The following is a 17,248-nucleotide window of genomic DNA, read 5'->3' as shown; positions in this document are numbered from 1 at the left end:
TTATAAATTGTTCCATTATGGCTATGCGTATGGCTCTTGTAAAATATGTAAATATGTAAAATATGAGTTTTGTATAATATGGCTGTTAATTTCAGAAGTAAAATTCACTATAAAAAGATCTTTTATATCATTAAAAAGATGGGTACGGGCCATTTTGTATAATGTATATTGATGTCTGGCCGACTTAGCTTCAATAAAAAGCCAGAGTATTTCGTCTACATTGATTTGCGAACTGGAGGTTTTGGACTGATCTTCTTTTAAATATTTAATTGCAGAACTATCTACTTTAGAGAACTCCGACAATCTTCGAGGTTTAGACCGTTCACTACATTCTTCAAACTCTTTCAAAAATCTTTTTGGCTTGCTTGTTAAATTACTATTATTAATAAAAAATATCTTTGAATTGACATCTGATAAATTGTCATTTGTACTATGAGAATTATTGTTTTAATTGTTATAATACTTTTTTTACTTTATTTTTTATTTAGCATAAAGCTATAACTATTTACCCTATAAATATACGAGGCAGTAGCAAAATTTAAATAAGTATAAAAGTGCAAAAGCACACAGAACAAAAGGGTATCAGTTTTTGTGGGACCTTCTAATATTGTGTTTTAATTGACTTTTACTGGTTATCGAAGCCGGAAGGTTTTGGATTTTCTTGTCTCTTCAGACCATAGTGTCCAGGCTACAACTTGAACATGACTTTTATTGCCACGTGTACTGCTGATGCTGAGTGATTGGGAGAATTGCCATCCCAGAGCTCTGTATCATTTGCTTATTGAATAAAACCTTCATTCATTCATTCATTTTGAGCATATAAGCAGTATCGAAGAGAGTAAAAGAAAATCGTTGGTCTTGAAAAAGGAAAAGGGAGGAAATTAATAGTCGTTCATATTGAAAGCGAAGGAAAAAATGTCTTGCCAAAAAACAATTGGCTAGAAGGATATTACCATTTTTTAAAATTTAATTTCTGTATAATGTATTTTTCTTATAATATGGGACGCCTTTGGTACCCTCTTTTTAGTGTTCAGGAATGGGGAAGAAAAGGCAAAACCCGTAAATTTATTGATTGATTTAAATTATCCGCAAACAATAAAAGTGATTTAAGTATTCCTTGGGCCATTCTGTAGTTCCTTTCCGAAAGAATTCATAGCCAAAAATTTCAGTTTGGGCCTAACTAACTTCGTTTTATTTATTACCATAACACGAAATTCTTATAGTATCAAAATACATCTTAAAGAAACTGCAAGCAAGAAAACTTAGAAGTGGCAAAATATAAAAAAATACTGTAACAAAAAGAAAAAGAAGAGTGGGTAGTTGCTAGTTGATAGTTGCTCTATGTTGACAACAAAAATTGGGTTGCATAAAAGTGATGGACTCTTTGAATGCCACACTCACTGCGTTGATGGAGGTACTCCTGGAATGGACCTCAGAGTGGGTCTTGGGGCTCTTAAAAGGACAGGATTGAGGCTAACTTATGATTCCATACACCATACAGAGCGAGAATTCCTACAGAGGACGACTGGCTCTGTGGGGGAGAAAATATTATTGTGCCTCATGGTCTACCAACCATCAACCATGGTATACCAACGATCTAAACTAGACACTGAACAGGAACTGGTATATCTGACAGTTCTTCTGTGTCTCTCGGTATCTATTCCAATATATTTCAGGCAGATGTGTATGTGATATTGGTGATTGCTCATTGGATGCCAAACAGGCCTGATAACACTGGCAAAACAGGGCTCGCAGTGTAGAAATGGAAATAGGACAGAATAGAAGTCGTTTAAGAATGAGAAGCCAGACAAAGAACTTTTGCACTGTCTGTCTAACACCGAGCAGAGTTCAGCCGTTGTGAGATGTGAAGATATCAGTCTGATTATTGGAAAATTTATAGTCAAGAAAGTACTACTCGAGACACTGTACTTACCTATAGGTTGTTGGTTGTTTGTTGCATTATAAGTATACTTCGTCTCGTTGTGGGTCGAATTCGATGCCCACATAATAACATCGCTTAAATTGGACTTCTCCATGATGTTTTCTGAAAGAAACAAACTTAGCATTATTATTATTTTTTAAATTTGGCAAGAAAGGTTTAATTTCACTAAAAAAAAAAGATAATATTCAATATTTGAAAAGAGTAATGAATATCAAAATAATAAAAACTAAGATAAACAGCGAACTTTTATTTGCTGAGATGCGGTTTTCACCGAATTGTGGGCCTTTACTTAATATCGTTGCATTTAAAAGACCTTTTTAATGACTGCAAGTTTATTGAAACTCAACTACGCCCTCTGGTTGCCGTTTCAGAACTTCAAAAATAATGTCCAACATTTTCGATTTATTTAGCTTTTTTCCCAAATTTTTCGCATTTTAAAATTAGAATTTTTTCTCCAGTCCTTTTCGGTTAATGTTCTATCTTTCCACAATTGAATCTTTCTCATTTCATGGTGCCTTGGATGAGGTAAGTCTAAATTTATCATCAGCTCTGGCAATGTAGTCTTTTGCAAATCGTTTGTTGTATTTTTTAGTGTTGAATATTTTCTGTCGTGGTGAATGTACATCATTTTCTGAATACTTCCCCATGCTTGTGTATGCTTTCTTCTGGGAGTCCAGTGCCAAAATTTTAAAAAATTAAAAAAAAAAGTTTAAATTCATTAGATAAGGATGTCTCGGAAGATTCAAGGATATCCGTTTGGAGTTTTTGTTCGAGAAATTCACAAGTGATTACCTCCTATATTTTTTTGAAACTTCTTCAACAGTTTTGTTTTTGTATTTCTAATTGCCGTTGCTAAAGAGGTTGTTAGTATATCGATTTTTTTTTGCAGGGCCCTGAACGAGAGCTTCTTGGAGAGTATCGCTTTCATGCCAGAATTTTTCGATCCATATCACAAACGGTAAGGATAATGTAATATAACATTCAATGCTGTGGTTTTGATAATAATAATTTTGGATAATAATAATTTTGGATAATAATAATTTTGGATAATAATAATTTTGGATAATAATAACTTTGGATAATAATAATTTTGGATAATAATAATTTTGGATAATAATAATTTTGGATAATAATAATTTTGGATAATAATAATTTTGGGTAATAATAATTTTGGATAATAATAATTTTGGATAATAATATATATATATATCGTTTATTGACCATTTACAAATACAAAACGTATTTTTAAAGTCAGCAAAAGAATAACAATTTATAAAATAACTTAAAATAATCTAGATCTACTGAGCCCGATAAGTAACAAATTCGTTTATGGAATAGAAACAATGCTCTTCAAAAAACTTTTTTGATAATTGTTTGAATTTTTTGATGGAAAGTCGTTTAATATCAATATTTTTGGACCGAAAAATAGTGTTTGCAAAAATATTATACAATTCTAGATTAAGTTTATTTTTTTGTGTAGTACACAACCTCGATCTTAATGTTTTGATATTGTCAGCTGTTCGCGTCATGTAACTGTGATATCCGCCATGAGTCGGAAAAACAGACAAATTTGAGTGGATTTCAACTAAAGTTTGGAGAATAAACATACAAGGTAACGTAAGTATTTTCAATTCTTTGAATATTGGGCGGCAGTGGCTGGACGGCGGAACACCCCCAAGAACCCGAACCGCAGACTTCTGCAATCTAAAGGCTCTCTCGGCCTCCGTCGCGTTCCCCCACAATAGTAGACCATAAGATAAGATACTATGAAACAGTGCAAAATAAACTATACGGAGAGTGCTTTGCGAGATCGAACCTCGCAGTTGTCTCAGAACAAAAACCTGAGATGACAATTTACCGCACAGGTAGTCTATATGAGGCGACCACGTTAAAAACGCATCTAGGTAAACACCAAGGAGTTTGACCGGTTCAGATTTTTTACTTCTTCGATTGGTATTGAAAATTAGAGTCTTTGTTTTATCGGAATTTAATTTAAGTTTATTTGCAGAGAACCAGTGCTCAATCATAGAGAGTGTAGTGACAGCCTTTTTATTTAAATTAGTTAGATCTTTCTCCGATTCAATCAATGATGTGTCATCCGCATAGAGTATACTGCGAGCAGCATTTGTTGCAAATACTACATCATTGACATATATTATAAACAAAAGTGGACCAAGGATGGAACCCTGAGGCACTCCATTAGTAATGTCCAACAGAGTGGATTCCCGATTATTCCAGACAACATATTGCTTTCTTCCGGTCAAATAAGATTTTAAAAGGGCTAAGGTATTTTCACGAATTCCGTAGTACTCAAGTTTAGACAGAAGTATATTAGTATCCACGCAGTCGAATGCCTTGGTGAGGTCGCACATCGTTACCGAAGTCGACAGGCCCTCCTCAAACCCATCAATCACATGCTCAATCACTGTGTATAAGGCACGGATGGTGGACCTACCTGACCGAAAACCAAATTGGGAATCTGTTAACAATTTCCTTCCCTCAAAGTAAGCAATAAGTTTATCTTTTATTATCGACTCAAAAATTTTTCCAATGATAGGAACGATTGCTATTGGTCTAAAATTATCTAAGATATTAGTATCCCCTTTTTTATGGAGTGGAAGAATTTTTGTCACTTTTAATTCATCCGGAAAACATCCCTCTTCAATGCTATTGTTTATTAGTAACATAATAGGTTTCAGAAGTGAAGATATTGATTGCTTAATAATATTGGCATTTAGACCATAATAGTCAAGACAACGAGAGTTTTTTAGTTTTAAAATCGCTTCCCTAACATCACTCTCCACAACTGCCGACATAAAAAACGAGAAATTGGGTCTAGATGATCTGGAGATGTAGGTCATAGCATCTACTACTGAAGGTGTGATGGTTTTCGTTATCTCCGCTGACACAGAAGCAAAATATCTGTTGAACTCCAACGGAGTAATAGATGATTGAATAGAGTTACTGTGCTTAGACCGTCTCTCCGAATTAACAATATTCCATGTCGTTTTAGATTTATCATTTGAACTCAGAATTATGTCATCATAAGTCTTCTTTTTCTCCACCTTTATAGTGTGACGATATTCTTTGTGGAACCGCTTGTAAGCATGAAAGTCTTGGTTACTTTTTGAACTATGGTATTTTTTTTTAAGGCATAAAAGATGCTGGCGCATTTGTTTAAGGTTTTCATTGAACCATTTAATTGGCGAGCAATGGATGGTAGAGTTAACAATGGGAAAGAAACTGTCGACAGCTCCCCTAAGTTGTTCAATAAACATAGAACAAAACTCAACGCCACTTTGTTCATTACTGACAAGTTTGGACCACTCAATGTGCTCCAGACTGTTGCCGAACGCAGTTATACGTTTATTATTTATATTATTTAATTTTGGATAATAATAGTTTTGGATAATAACAATTTTGGATAATAATAATTTTGGATAATAATAATTTTGCGTAATAATAATTTTGGATAATAATAATTTTGGATTTTTTGTTTTAGGCTTCCGCGGGTCTTATATATGTGTTGTAAATTGTTCCGTGTTTTACTCCGCATCTGGTCTGGCTGGCTCTAAGTGGAGGTAGAGGACTACCTCCCGGAAGAATTTACAACATATATATATATATATATATATATATATATATATATATATATATATATATATATATATATATATATATATATATATATATATATATATATATATATATATATATATATATATATATATATATATATATATATATATATATATATATATATATATATATTCTCACGTATTGATTCACGGATGGAAAAATGTGATGACACTATATTCCGGGATATCATCCGTTCGCTCGTTGAACTCCGACTGGAATCCTGCATCCGACTGGAATCCTGCAAATCTTGCATCCGACTGGAATCCTGCAGACGTTTCGCCAAAATCTCACTTGGCATCTTCAATGCTCGCGCTCCGAAAACACTTCGAACACTTGGCATTGAAGATGCCAAGTGAGATTTTGGCGAAACGTCTGCAGGATTCCAGTCGGATGCAAGATTTGCAGGATTCCAGTCGGATGCAGGATTCCAGTCGGAGTTCAACGAGCGAACGGATGATATCCCGGAATATAGTGTCATCATATATATATATATATATATATATATATATATATATATATATATATATATATATATATATATATATATATATATATATATATATATATATATATATATATATATATATATATATATATATATATATATATACAGTTTAGTTCGAATAAAGTTAAAAAAATACAAAATTATTTTGTGTTAAAATGCGTTATTAACAAGTAACCAACATCTCAATGACAGAAATATTCAGAACTTACAATTAAAATAATAAAGAAATTCCATTAGAACTGAAATTCAGAGGTGTCAGGTGGTGTCATGAGGTCAGAAATGAGAATTTGTATAATATAGTATATAATAAGTCTGACTTAACCTTTCAAGCGCGGGTTTGGTAGATCCCAAACAAGATGGTTGTTAGTTGTTAGTGAAAATTAAAGTACTAAGTTTTGTACGTCGAAATTCATCAATGTTCCCCAACTTTCCCCACCTAACGCACCGAATCAAGTTGTTTCCTCTAATGTTCTTGATTTTTAACTTTTTGATAGTTATTTTCCGATTAAAAATCTAGTAGAACAAAATCTCTCTACACAAGTTCAGATCAGCTCTGGCATCTACGATAGTAGCATGAATACCATGGATCGAGAAAAGGTTGCATGATGTTTATTATTATTATTATTGTTACTATTATTATTATATTACAAAGACATTGAATATTTTTATTTTCAGCCTCTTCATTAACTGGTGGAACTGGAGGTGGAGTGTCTTTATCACGAGGAATTGGTCTCTTTGCAGATAGGACGTTCGGATAAACAATCTTATCTCTATTTTTTTTCCTCTTGTAGAGGTCATGCAGAAATAACAATCAATCTCATGATTTTGAGGCTCACTCCAAATCATTGGCAAGCCAACCTCTCAACTTTCTTGAGCAGCTATTGCAGCATACTTTTGGCAACCAACTTTTATCTCGCTCATCGATAGAAAATCCAAAATATAGCTTATAAACTGTTTTAACCAGATCGGTCATGACATGTCGCTGTGTTTTTAGTATGTATTCCCCACAAATGTAGCAAAAACAATCTGAGGAATTTTTACAAGTCCGTGGCATTTTGTAACCTAAAATCACATAAAATTAATTTTAAAACAACTTTCAAACTTCTATTTTATATTTATTGACTCTACTTAAAAAAAATACTCAAACTACACATCAAATACTTAAATCCATATCATGAACTTTATGCAAAACTTACCAAAATATTTGATATAAAAGGTAAACAATTAAACGACAAGTTTTCACTGAACTGTTGTAATGTCACAATGAATACTGCGCATGAGCGTATTTACTACCATAAAAATCACCTTCGGCACTTCCCTCCTTTCTCGTACAACTCTCTGAAACTCATTTTGTATGTATATTTACTTTTTGTAACGTTGACGAATGAAAAAATTGAAAAAAAAAAAAAAAAACAAAATTTTGAAATATAAAAAAAATCGAAAAATCTAGACGTTATAGAAAAAATCGGCCAACGGGGGTAGATTCAAAACGTTTGAATCATTTAATTTATCATAAAAAAAGGGTTTCATTGCCAACCATTGTAATTCGAGGGGTTTTTGTTTGAATACCTTAGGTAGATTAGTGAAGGATGTAGGTTCTGGATGTGCGAATCCTGCTCGCAGAAATATAACGTTGCAGCGAACGGACATTTTAGATATTTAGAAAAAATTGTGCGCGCGTTATTTTCAAGATATTTCAGTTTTTTAAATAGGATTTTATTCATGTTCGAATGTATTTATAAACTGTTTATAATAAAAGTCATTTTTGTTTAACAGTGTCGACGAGTTTGGGATCTAATTTCGTTACGCTAGTGTTAACACAGACAAATTCCGGTTGCGTGTGCCCTTGGTAAACATCGGCCGTTTGGGGGACAAAAGGTTCAGGGTTTGGATGGGAGGGAACGGAAGGATAATCCGTTTAAATTTTGCATCGTATCGTGTGCAGTCGATCATAACGTTAGCTCCGTAACAATCGACCGTGGGAAGAATCAAAGTTCCGTCAAGCGAAGACGCCGGTTAGAAACAATCGGGATTCGTCTATACGAGGTTGTCCGGAAAGTCGTCTTTGCAACGGAATTTGCTCTTTTTTATATATTTTATCTTCCGTTATGACCTCCATTGGTAGACCAGTTCTTGGATCATCTTCAAGGGACTGTTGCCCCATCCGAAAACGTTTTGCCCATTCTTTCACTACAGAATGCGAAGGAGAACTTTGGCCGTACACACCATCCAGCCTTTCTTTAATAGTTTTAAGTGTTAACCCTTCTTTTGTCTAAAAAGTTTGTGACTACTCTATACTCAATTTACGTTATTTGAGACATTTTTTCGTTTTTTGTTTAGAATGCTGTCAATAAAAAATTATTTGACGCAAGACTTCAATTTTTTTTCGCAGTCTACTAAGAAATATATTTAAAAAAAGACAAAGTTTTATCGTGATATTGGAGCTGCATCTATGTCAGGCCGGGAAATTTTAGCGCTGACCTCGTATGTACGTAATGAACAGATTAGGTGAAAAGATATGGACAGAAGCCCTCACATGGCATTAAGGAGGATGAGCACTATTGAAATGTTGCAAGCCCCTACATACACGAACTGAAGTAACAAATTTTAGCAAGGAAAGATCATAGTAAATGTAACTCCATCAGCATGTAATGGGTGTTTTTTTTTTCGATGTATAGAACTTTTAAGTGTTGGCATTACTCTTCAAGATGGCGATCGATTTAACAGCTGTCAAGTGATTTATTCTCAGTTTGGTTTGGCAATTCATCATGAATAGACTCACGCCTGCACAACGCTTGCAAATAGTGCAATTTTATTTCGAAAATAAGGGTTCTGTGCGGAATACGTATCGCGCACTACGTCCATTTTATCGTCGACAAAATCGTCCATCAGAGCAGAACGTTTTCGCAGCACGTTTACTCTTATTGATAACTCGCATCCCCAGAGACGCCGTACGGTGCGTACAGAAGGAGCTATTGCTGATGTAGGGCGTAGCATTGAGGAAGACCCGAATGAGACCATTCGCCATCGAGCACAGGAATTGGATCTGTGCTTTATGGAAGATTTTGCGGAAGGATTGTGATTTATGTGCTTACAAAATCCAACACGTGCAGGAACTGAAGCCAAACGATCATCAAAAAGGCGTAGATTCGTCGAATGGGCCCAAAACGAGATTGCCGATGTTCCCGATTTTCATAAGCGAATTTTGTATAGCGATGAAGCGCACTTCTGGTTGAATGGCTACGTCAACAAACAAAACTGCCTCATTTGGAGCGAAGCTAATCCTCAAGTGTATGTCGAAACACCGTTACATCCAGAAAAACTGACTGTTTGGTGCGCTTTATGGGCTGATGGAATCATTGGTCCGTACTTCTTCAAAAACGATGATGGCCCGAACGTTACAGGCAATGGTGATCGGTATAAAGCTATGATTACTAACTCTTTCATTCCTGAATTGAATAACCATGATGTCCAGGAGATGTGGTTTCAACAAGACGGCGCAACATGTCACACAGCTCGTGCCACAATCGATTTATTGAAAGACACGTATGGTGACCGCCTAACACCGCTAGACTACTTTCTGTGTTGACCATTTGGAAGACAACATTCGCCGTGTTATTGCCGATATACGGCCATAAATGTTGGAAATAGTCATCGAAAATTGGACGTCCAGAGTGGACTACATCCGCGCCCGCCGTGGCGGTCATATGCCAGAAATCATATTTAAAATGTAATGCCACAAGATTATCTTTCGGATAAATAAAATTCATGTCAATCGAATAATCCATCGTTGTTTTATTGCAACTTAAAGTTCTATACATCGAAAAAAAACACCCTTTACAAAATAATAACCCTTTTTTTGTGATGATTGTGTGGTGAATAGTTAAAAAGAGTTCGTTCTATCAAAGATCTGGGTGTAACACTTGTCATCTAACATTATTTGTAATTAGCTTGTAACATTCACAATAATTAATTAAATGTTTTCTTGAATTAATCCTCACACAGACAAGGTAAACAGTGTATATCACGCAAAAGATATAGAAAGAAGGAAATATTGAGTAACAAATCAGCAATAAAATTTTAAAAACAGTATCCATTTTATCCGTAGAGGCTTTATGAAAATTTTACAATCGATTTACAAATTGTTTTAAACGATTTGTAATAAGAATATAGACCGTATGATTATCTAAAAAAATATCCATATAAATAAAATGAAATCGAAGTCACAGTTGCTGTGGCCTAATAGGTTCTGCGTTGCCAAAAAAAAGTTCCTATCCGATTGGGCTTGTTGTTGCCGTTTCTCTCATAAAATATTTTTTTCCAGACCGATGAAGCTCGGCGAAATCGGCTGTTTTCTCAGCCATTACCACATTTGGCAAGACGTGGTCGACAAGAAATACGAGTCCGTTTTGGTTCTCGAAGACGATATACGGTTCGAGCCATTTTTCCGCTTCAATGTCCAAAATGTTATGGACGAAGTCAATCGGATAGCGGATTGGGATTTGGTGTAAGTACCTTTTCAATGGTCAATTTTTAATTTGGTCACTTTTAAAAGGAATCTCCCGTTTCGAAAGACGATAGACAAAAGCTAATTAACCGTCACCTTACTGAAACAATCATAAAACTTTGGTTACTAAAATATGGTTTATTATTGAAAAGTAATTTTTGTATACCGGATGGACTCACAGGAAGGAAAAACAGATAACAAAATACATTTTTATAAAAACAATACATTACTTACGTTGCTTTGCTTCTATTCACGATTAATTGTCAAGTCTGTAAGATTAAAAATGCCAAGCCGTTTAAAAGTTGTAGTGTTTCCACTTTCTTGTGTCCCACGGTATAAATATTCCATTTTTGGAAGATGAAAAGGGCTCGACTCTTGTGTCACCCGGTAGTACGAAAAATATAAACAAATGTATTCCTTCAAATGAAAAGACACATTCTTCCTTAGGTAAAACCTAGAAACGAAATATGCCTAAAATTATATGTATTAATGATTTAAGGCAATTATACCACAATTTTATAACCAAGTCTACAAATAGTCAAGTTATTAATGTAATTTTTTTAATATTTGTACTCCCTTGATCAATTCAAAATATCACTGAGTTATGGAAATGTTTTTATTCAAAATATTTAATTTATTTATTATTTTATATATTTTCGATTCTTAACTCATAATTGGCCTCTAAAAATTCTTAATCGAGCCGTCGCCGAACCGGGCCCTGTTTGCATTTCGAACGTTTTTCGAAATTTATATAATGTTTTATGTTTAAATTAATACCATTGATTCTTGAAGGGTCGAACAAGAGTAAAGCTATAAACAAAATAATAATATACGTTTATTCATATAAAACTATTGTTAAGAACCTATTAGTTTTCGTTGCTATATGTGAAACCCCGCTATGCGTGAACACGCCAGAGTCACGTGACTGTCATGCATCAATCACGGTCCCAGTGCGTGCCAGACCGTTTGTGCAGCCGAAAGGATGCCGCCCAGCGCGCCAGTACCGAACTGACCACCACACAGGAAACTGATATATATATATATATATATATATATATATATATATATATATATATATATATATATATATATATATATATATATATATATATATATATATATATATATTTTAATGTGGTCCTTAAAACATTTTCCGACACATAGAGGTATGCTGTGAATTTTGCAAACTTTGCACCGTTTCTGTGGATTTTTTTTTTCCGAACTTTTAAGTTTACAAACCTACGTTGTTTTATATCTCCTACTTGGTGGATCGAGAAGCTCTTTTTGATGGACCTTCAGAAACTTCTGCTTCCAAACCCATATTTTCTTGATTTTCGATACAACTTCTAGCAACTCCTTTAGTAAACAAGAGGTAATAGTATATTATGCAACAAGTGCGGTAAATGGCATTTGACTCACGAGTTTTTAATAGACGAGTGAGTTAAAAAGTTTACCGAACGTGGCTGTCAGAATTCACAAACGTCAAATTCAAGGCGTGGGAAATATCTCGGAAATCATCCGATCCGATCAGTGGAACATAAAACTGACGTGGTACAGTGACGCTTCCCGCACCCTAGATAGGTGTGTAATTAGATATTTTACAGACGGGAGTAGAAAAATTTTATTTTCTTTGCCGGGTTCAATTTCTTGTATATCACAAATGAATTAAGTAATACGCAGTTCAAATAAACATAAAAGCCTTTTTTGCCCATTTGAGACTTTTTCTTATAATAGGATTATAAGAAAGGTGTAAACTTATTGTAATGTATAATACTGTTTGTTTTTTCACGACTTATTTTACCGAGCCTGATGTATCGTTGAGTTAGACATGCATGAATTAAAATTTGTTTTTTTCTATGTAAAAAATGATTGTCTGTTTTTAACTTTTTTTTTTATATCTTGAGGCAGCCCACGATTTTCTCTAATTGTACCACATATTCTTATCTTCCTGGAAAGCAAATGCTCTTCTAATTCAGCATTATTATAATAGTTTTCCATATAAACATGGTACCAAATATTTTCATATTTATCTACAAGATTTTTTACGGGATTTTGTAACTTTTGTCCTCTTCCGTTCTAGAATTTAAAGTTGCGATTCGCATAACATTCTGCCTGGGTTGTAGACTCGGAAACTTAAACGGCCTCTGTGGGGTATCATTGCCTCATCCAATGAAAGATTCCGTTTGGGTTTATAAACTGCGCCAAATTTATATCAAAAATATTCTGTTATTGGTTCAATTTTGAAGAGCCGATCTGCGTTTTCTAAACATATTTCGAGGCATAACTTTGCCAAAAATTGGTGTTCCAATATGTAGATCAGTAGACCAATAATCGTTTATACTACTTTTTCTTACCTGTCCCCAGATATTCAAACCAAGAAACTTCTTTATTGTTGTATTGTCCATTGTTTAATCTTTTTCAGGGATTTATATTTGTGAATATTTTGCATATGAAACCTGCTCGTTTCCTTTACTAATAATTTATAAACGTCATCGCCAATAAACAAGTCCACTGTATCTTGTATATTTTTAGGATTTTTTTAAACACTTTAACACCATCATTTCTCAAAAATGCATGTATATTTATATCACTATCATTTTCGGACCAGTCTGTAGTTGTATTGTTTTCGTTTTTAAATCGGAATCGCTACTCTCAGAATCACTGACAATAGGTAAAACCTTTCTTTTAGTATTGATTACAATGTCTGAATCATCGCTTTCATCTGTATCATTTTCATCCCCAGATGATATATCAGCAAATGCTCATTAGTCTCATTGCAAATATTATTCCATTCAAAATCGCCTTCTTCCATTATAAAGCAGGTTAAATAATAAATTAATCTATATTTATTTAAATACTGATAAAACACCACTTAAACTGAATCGACTGTTTGATGGCACAAAGTTATTCTGTCAAAAAAAGTACTACTACGTCAGCGGCTACTGGATTTTAAATAAAAAATGACGTATTATTACGTCAGCGGCCAGTATTGAGTTAATAAAGATCGACATCTTGATCCAAACTGTGAATAAAATATTTATGGATATCTTACTAATCATAATATGGGAATACAGGAATAACTGTATTGTATATCTTTTGGGAAACTTTTCCCACTTCATTACTATGGAGTCGAGCAGATGTCATCCGCTGTTAATGCATATATATTCTCTATCGCATATCTAATTTAAGTTTCCGAATTCAATCAGGCGCCGATTCGAAAGGCATTTGTGAAATACCGACACATGGGAAAACAGTTTCTATATAATAATTATAATACCATTTATTATTTATCGTACAACGTAGAGCACAAAATAAAAAACGTAATTACGTGTGGTTCAGGCTGCAATTCTAAGCATAAAGGTTTCATCAATAATTTTACGTTAATTTAAATAGCTACTCGATGAGTAAAAGAAAATTTATGTAGTAGAGAGTTGTAAATCCAACAATATGAATTGCTACAGGAAGGGGGAGATGAGAATATTTCAAAATATTTTTAAAATATTTCTTTTAGTCTCATGTCTAATTTTTGTATTTAACGTTTTCCTCTAAAACAAATAATTAACGAGATTATTACTTTACTACACTATTTGGACACCCCGTATTCATCCAGAAATTGTGTAGGGTCCAGTGGGGTGATTGTAAACGATTTTAAACAATTCTTTTTTTTTTGCTTTTTAAATATATCCGAATTATATAAAAACAATTGTTTTTAAAAGTAAGACCAAAACAAATTGGTAACTGAACCAGCTATTTTTAGACACTTTTTCCGAAAAAATAAATTTATAAGAATAAAGACATTTTTTTAATGAAAAAAATATTAAAAAAAAATGTCATTTACCCCAACAATTTCTAGGTAATTGTAAACATATTAAAAACTAGATGAATTAGGAGATAAAAAAATCGCTATAGCTATATAAGCTGACGGAAACGATTCGTAGCATATATATATATATATATATATATATATATATATATATATATATATATATATATATATATATATATATATATATATAAGGTTGTTCGGAAAGTCATTTCGTTTTTTCCCGTCAGATGACTTAATTACGTTTTTTCGAAACCAACTTCACACTTAAGCCGCATAACCATTATACGTCTTGAGAGCTGATATTGCAAGGCTTGTGTGTGAAAAAGTTCTATTAATTCTACGCAGTAGTTTTTGGTTGGTGCCCTTTTAAATATGGAGAGCAATAAGCAGCATTTTCGTCATATTTTACTTTTTTACTTCAGAAAAGGTAAAAATGCTGTCCAAGCGAGAAAAAAATTGACGGATGTGTATGGAGAAGGCGTGTTAACAGTACGTCAGTGCCAGAACTGGTTTGCAAAATTTCGATCCGGCAATTTTGATGTCGAAGATGCACCACGGTCTGGAAGGCCGGTCGAAGCTGACAAAGATCCGATAAAGGCATTAGTTGATGCAAATCGGCGAATAACCACACGAGAGATCGGTGAGAGATTAAATTTGTCGAATTCGACTGTTTATGGCCATTTGAAAGGCATGGGCTTAACCTCCAAGCTCGATGTGTGGGTGCCCCATGTCCTTACGGAGCGAAATTTGTGTCGTTGCGTTGACGTGTGTGATTCGCTCCTCAAACGTCAAGAAAATGATCCATTTTTGAAGCGGATTATTACTGGGGACGAAAAATGGGTTATATACAACAATGTTAAACGCAAGAGGTCATGGAGCAGAAAAGATGAACCGGCTCAAAGCGTGTCAAAAGCCAACATTCAGCAAAAAAAGGTGATGCTCTCCGTTTGGTGGGATGTCAAAGGAATCGTTTTTTTTTTGAGCTTTTGCCGGACAATACAACGATTAATTCAGAAGTCTATTGTCATCAACTGGACAAATTGAATGATTCACTTAAAGAGAAGAGGCCCGAATTAATCAACAGGAAGGGTGTAGTGTTCCACCAGGATAATGCGAGACCTCACACAAGTTTGGTCACTCGCCAAAAACTTTTACAGCTTGAATGGGACGTACTGCAACATCCACCATATTCTCCAGATCTGGCGCCTTCCGACTACTATTTGTTCCGGTCCCTGCAAAATTTTTTGGATGGCAAAACCTTTACCTCAAATGAAGATGTCAAAAACCACCTGAACCAGTTTTTTGCCAGCAAGGACCGAAACTTTTATGAGAGGGGAATTATATTACTGCCAGAAAGATGGCAAAAGGTTTTGGACCAGAATGGCCAATATATAATTTAATAAAATATTTATTCATTATACGAAAACTGTCTTTCATGTTCCCCAAAAAAAACGAAATGATTTTCCGAACAACCCATTATATATATATACTGGAATCCTGCATCGGACTGGAATCCTGCAGACGTTTCGCCAAAATCTCACTTGGCATCTTCAATGCTCGCGCTCCGAAAACAATTCGAAGTGTTCGAAGTTTGGTGTTGCTACCATAGCAAATACTCTCATTATTAAATTGGAAATATAGGAAATTCCATGAATTTCTAGTGGTCGACTTCCTAAGTAGGAGTTTGCCATAAACTTGGACCATTTTTTCTTGTTGTTGATGAATTTCGAAAAAAGTTATCTCTGCAAGCTGGAATAAACAAATACAACGTCGGCCAGAATTTCGGCTCTGACTCGGCGATGACCTTTTCGCACTTCGAAAAACATTGGAGCTTATTATACGGGTCCGGAACCTTTTCGTGATTAATTGACCTGAATGGGGTGAGACGAAGTTTCTATATCTAATTAAATAAAAATAAATTAGTGTTTCAGTAAGCATATGCGACGCTAAGATTTTCAGTTAGTTAATCGCCGACAGCGTGATGGATGGCTCTCTCGCTTTCAGGCCTTTTATGAATAAATTATTTTTCATACGAATTAAAAGGAACGAAAATTAGAAGAAATTATCCCATAATTTTCGTCGACCTTACTTACTTAAAGTGCTGGACTTAATTTATCGCATTTGTTTATTTACTTTTTTTCTTTTCCATTTTTTCTATCTTTGTTAACTAAGCTGTACTTTTATCCAAATTCTGTCGTGGGTTGGACCTGTTTGTGTCTCAAGGAGCAAGTAAATTAATAAACAAATAAAATAAATACATAATTATTATAAATTTACCCTAATATCTCAATGGTTTTTTTTAATAAGCAATTAATATACTATATACCAAAAATGACGTCAAATTATCCATTATTTTCTAGATAACGGTAATTTTTTGAAATAAAAATTTTGGCATTTAAAAAATATTCAGAACGACGAACACTGCAGATTTTATCATTATATCGTTATCCCTTAACTGGCATAGTCTATAATACATTTTTATATTCACTGCTTTGTTTTGATAATTTTTGCTGAATACCTTTCTGTTACTTGGTTAAGGTATTCTACAGGGTGTGCCAAAAATATTGCGATTTAACGAAACTTAACTTAGTCCCAAAGTTGATATTAACCGATATATAGGCTGTTTAAAAAAATTAAAAAAATATATTTTTTGTGGCCTACCTAGGAGTCCAGATTTCAATCCCATCGATCTTATTGTTTGGGGGTATATGAAGGCGCTACTGTACGAAGGTGCGCAATTTACAAGAGATAAAGTTTTTCATGTAGTAAAGGTGTATGAGGTGATATTTTCTGTATACACTCAGGCGAATAAAAGTTAGAAACCATCAA

At 33.9% G+C, this 17,248-nt stretch overlaps 1 protein-coding gene across 1 annotated transcript in view; it reads left to right on the top strand.

The window, feature by feature from the left end:
- The window catches only part of LOC132707393 (glycosyltransferase 25 family member), a 70,812-nt gene that overhangs the window by 30,447 nt on the left and 23,117 nt on the right, over nt 1-17,248 (top strand). Inside the window, exons 4-5 of the mRNA XM_060679237.1 lie at nt 2,832-2,900; nt 10,411-10,593. Coding sequence (XP_060535220.1) covers nt 2,832-2,900; nt 10,411-10,593 — 252 coding nt within the window. The remainder of the gene's footprint in view (nt 1-2,831; nt 2,901-10,410; nt 10,594-17,248) is intronic.

The sequence above is a fragment of the Cylas formicarius genome, unplaced genomic scaffold, assembly GCF_029955315.1.
Source record: "Cylas formicarius isolate icCylForm1 unplaced genomic scaffold, icCylForm1.1 PGA_scaffold_9__14_contigs__length_23061073, whole genome shotgun sequence".
In the NCBI taxonomy this organism is placed as follows: domain Eukaryota; kingdom Metazoa; phylum Arthropoda; class Insecta; order Coleoptera; family Brentidae; genus Cylas; species Cylas formicarius.
This window is presented reverse-complemented; position numbering and strand designations above follow the sequence as displayed.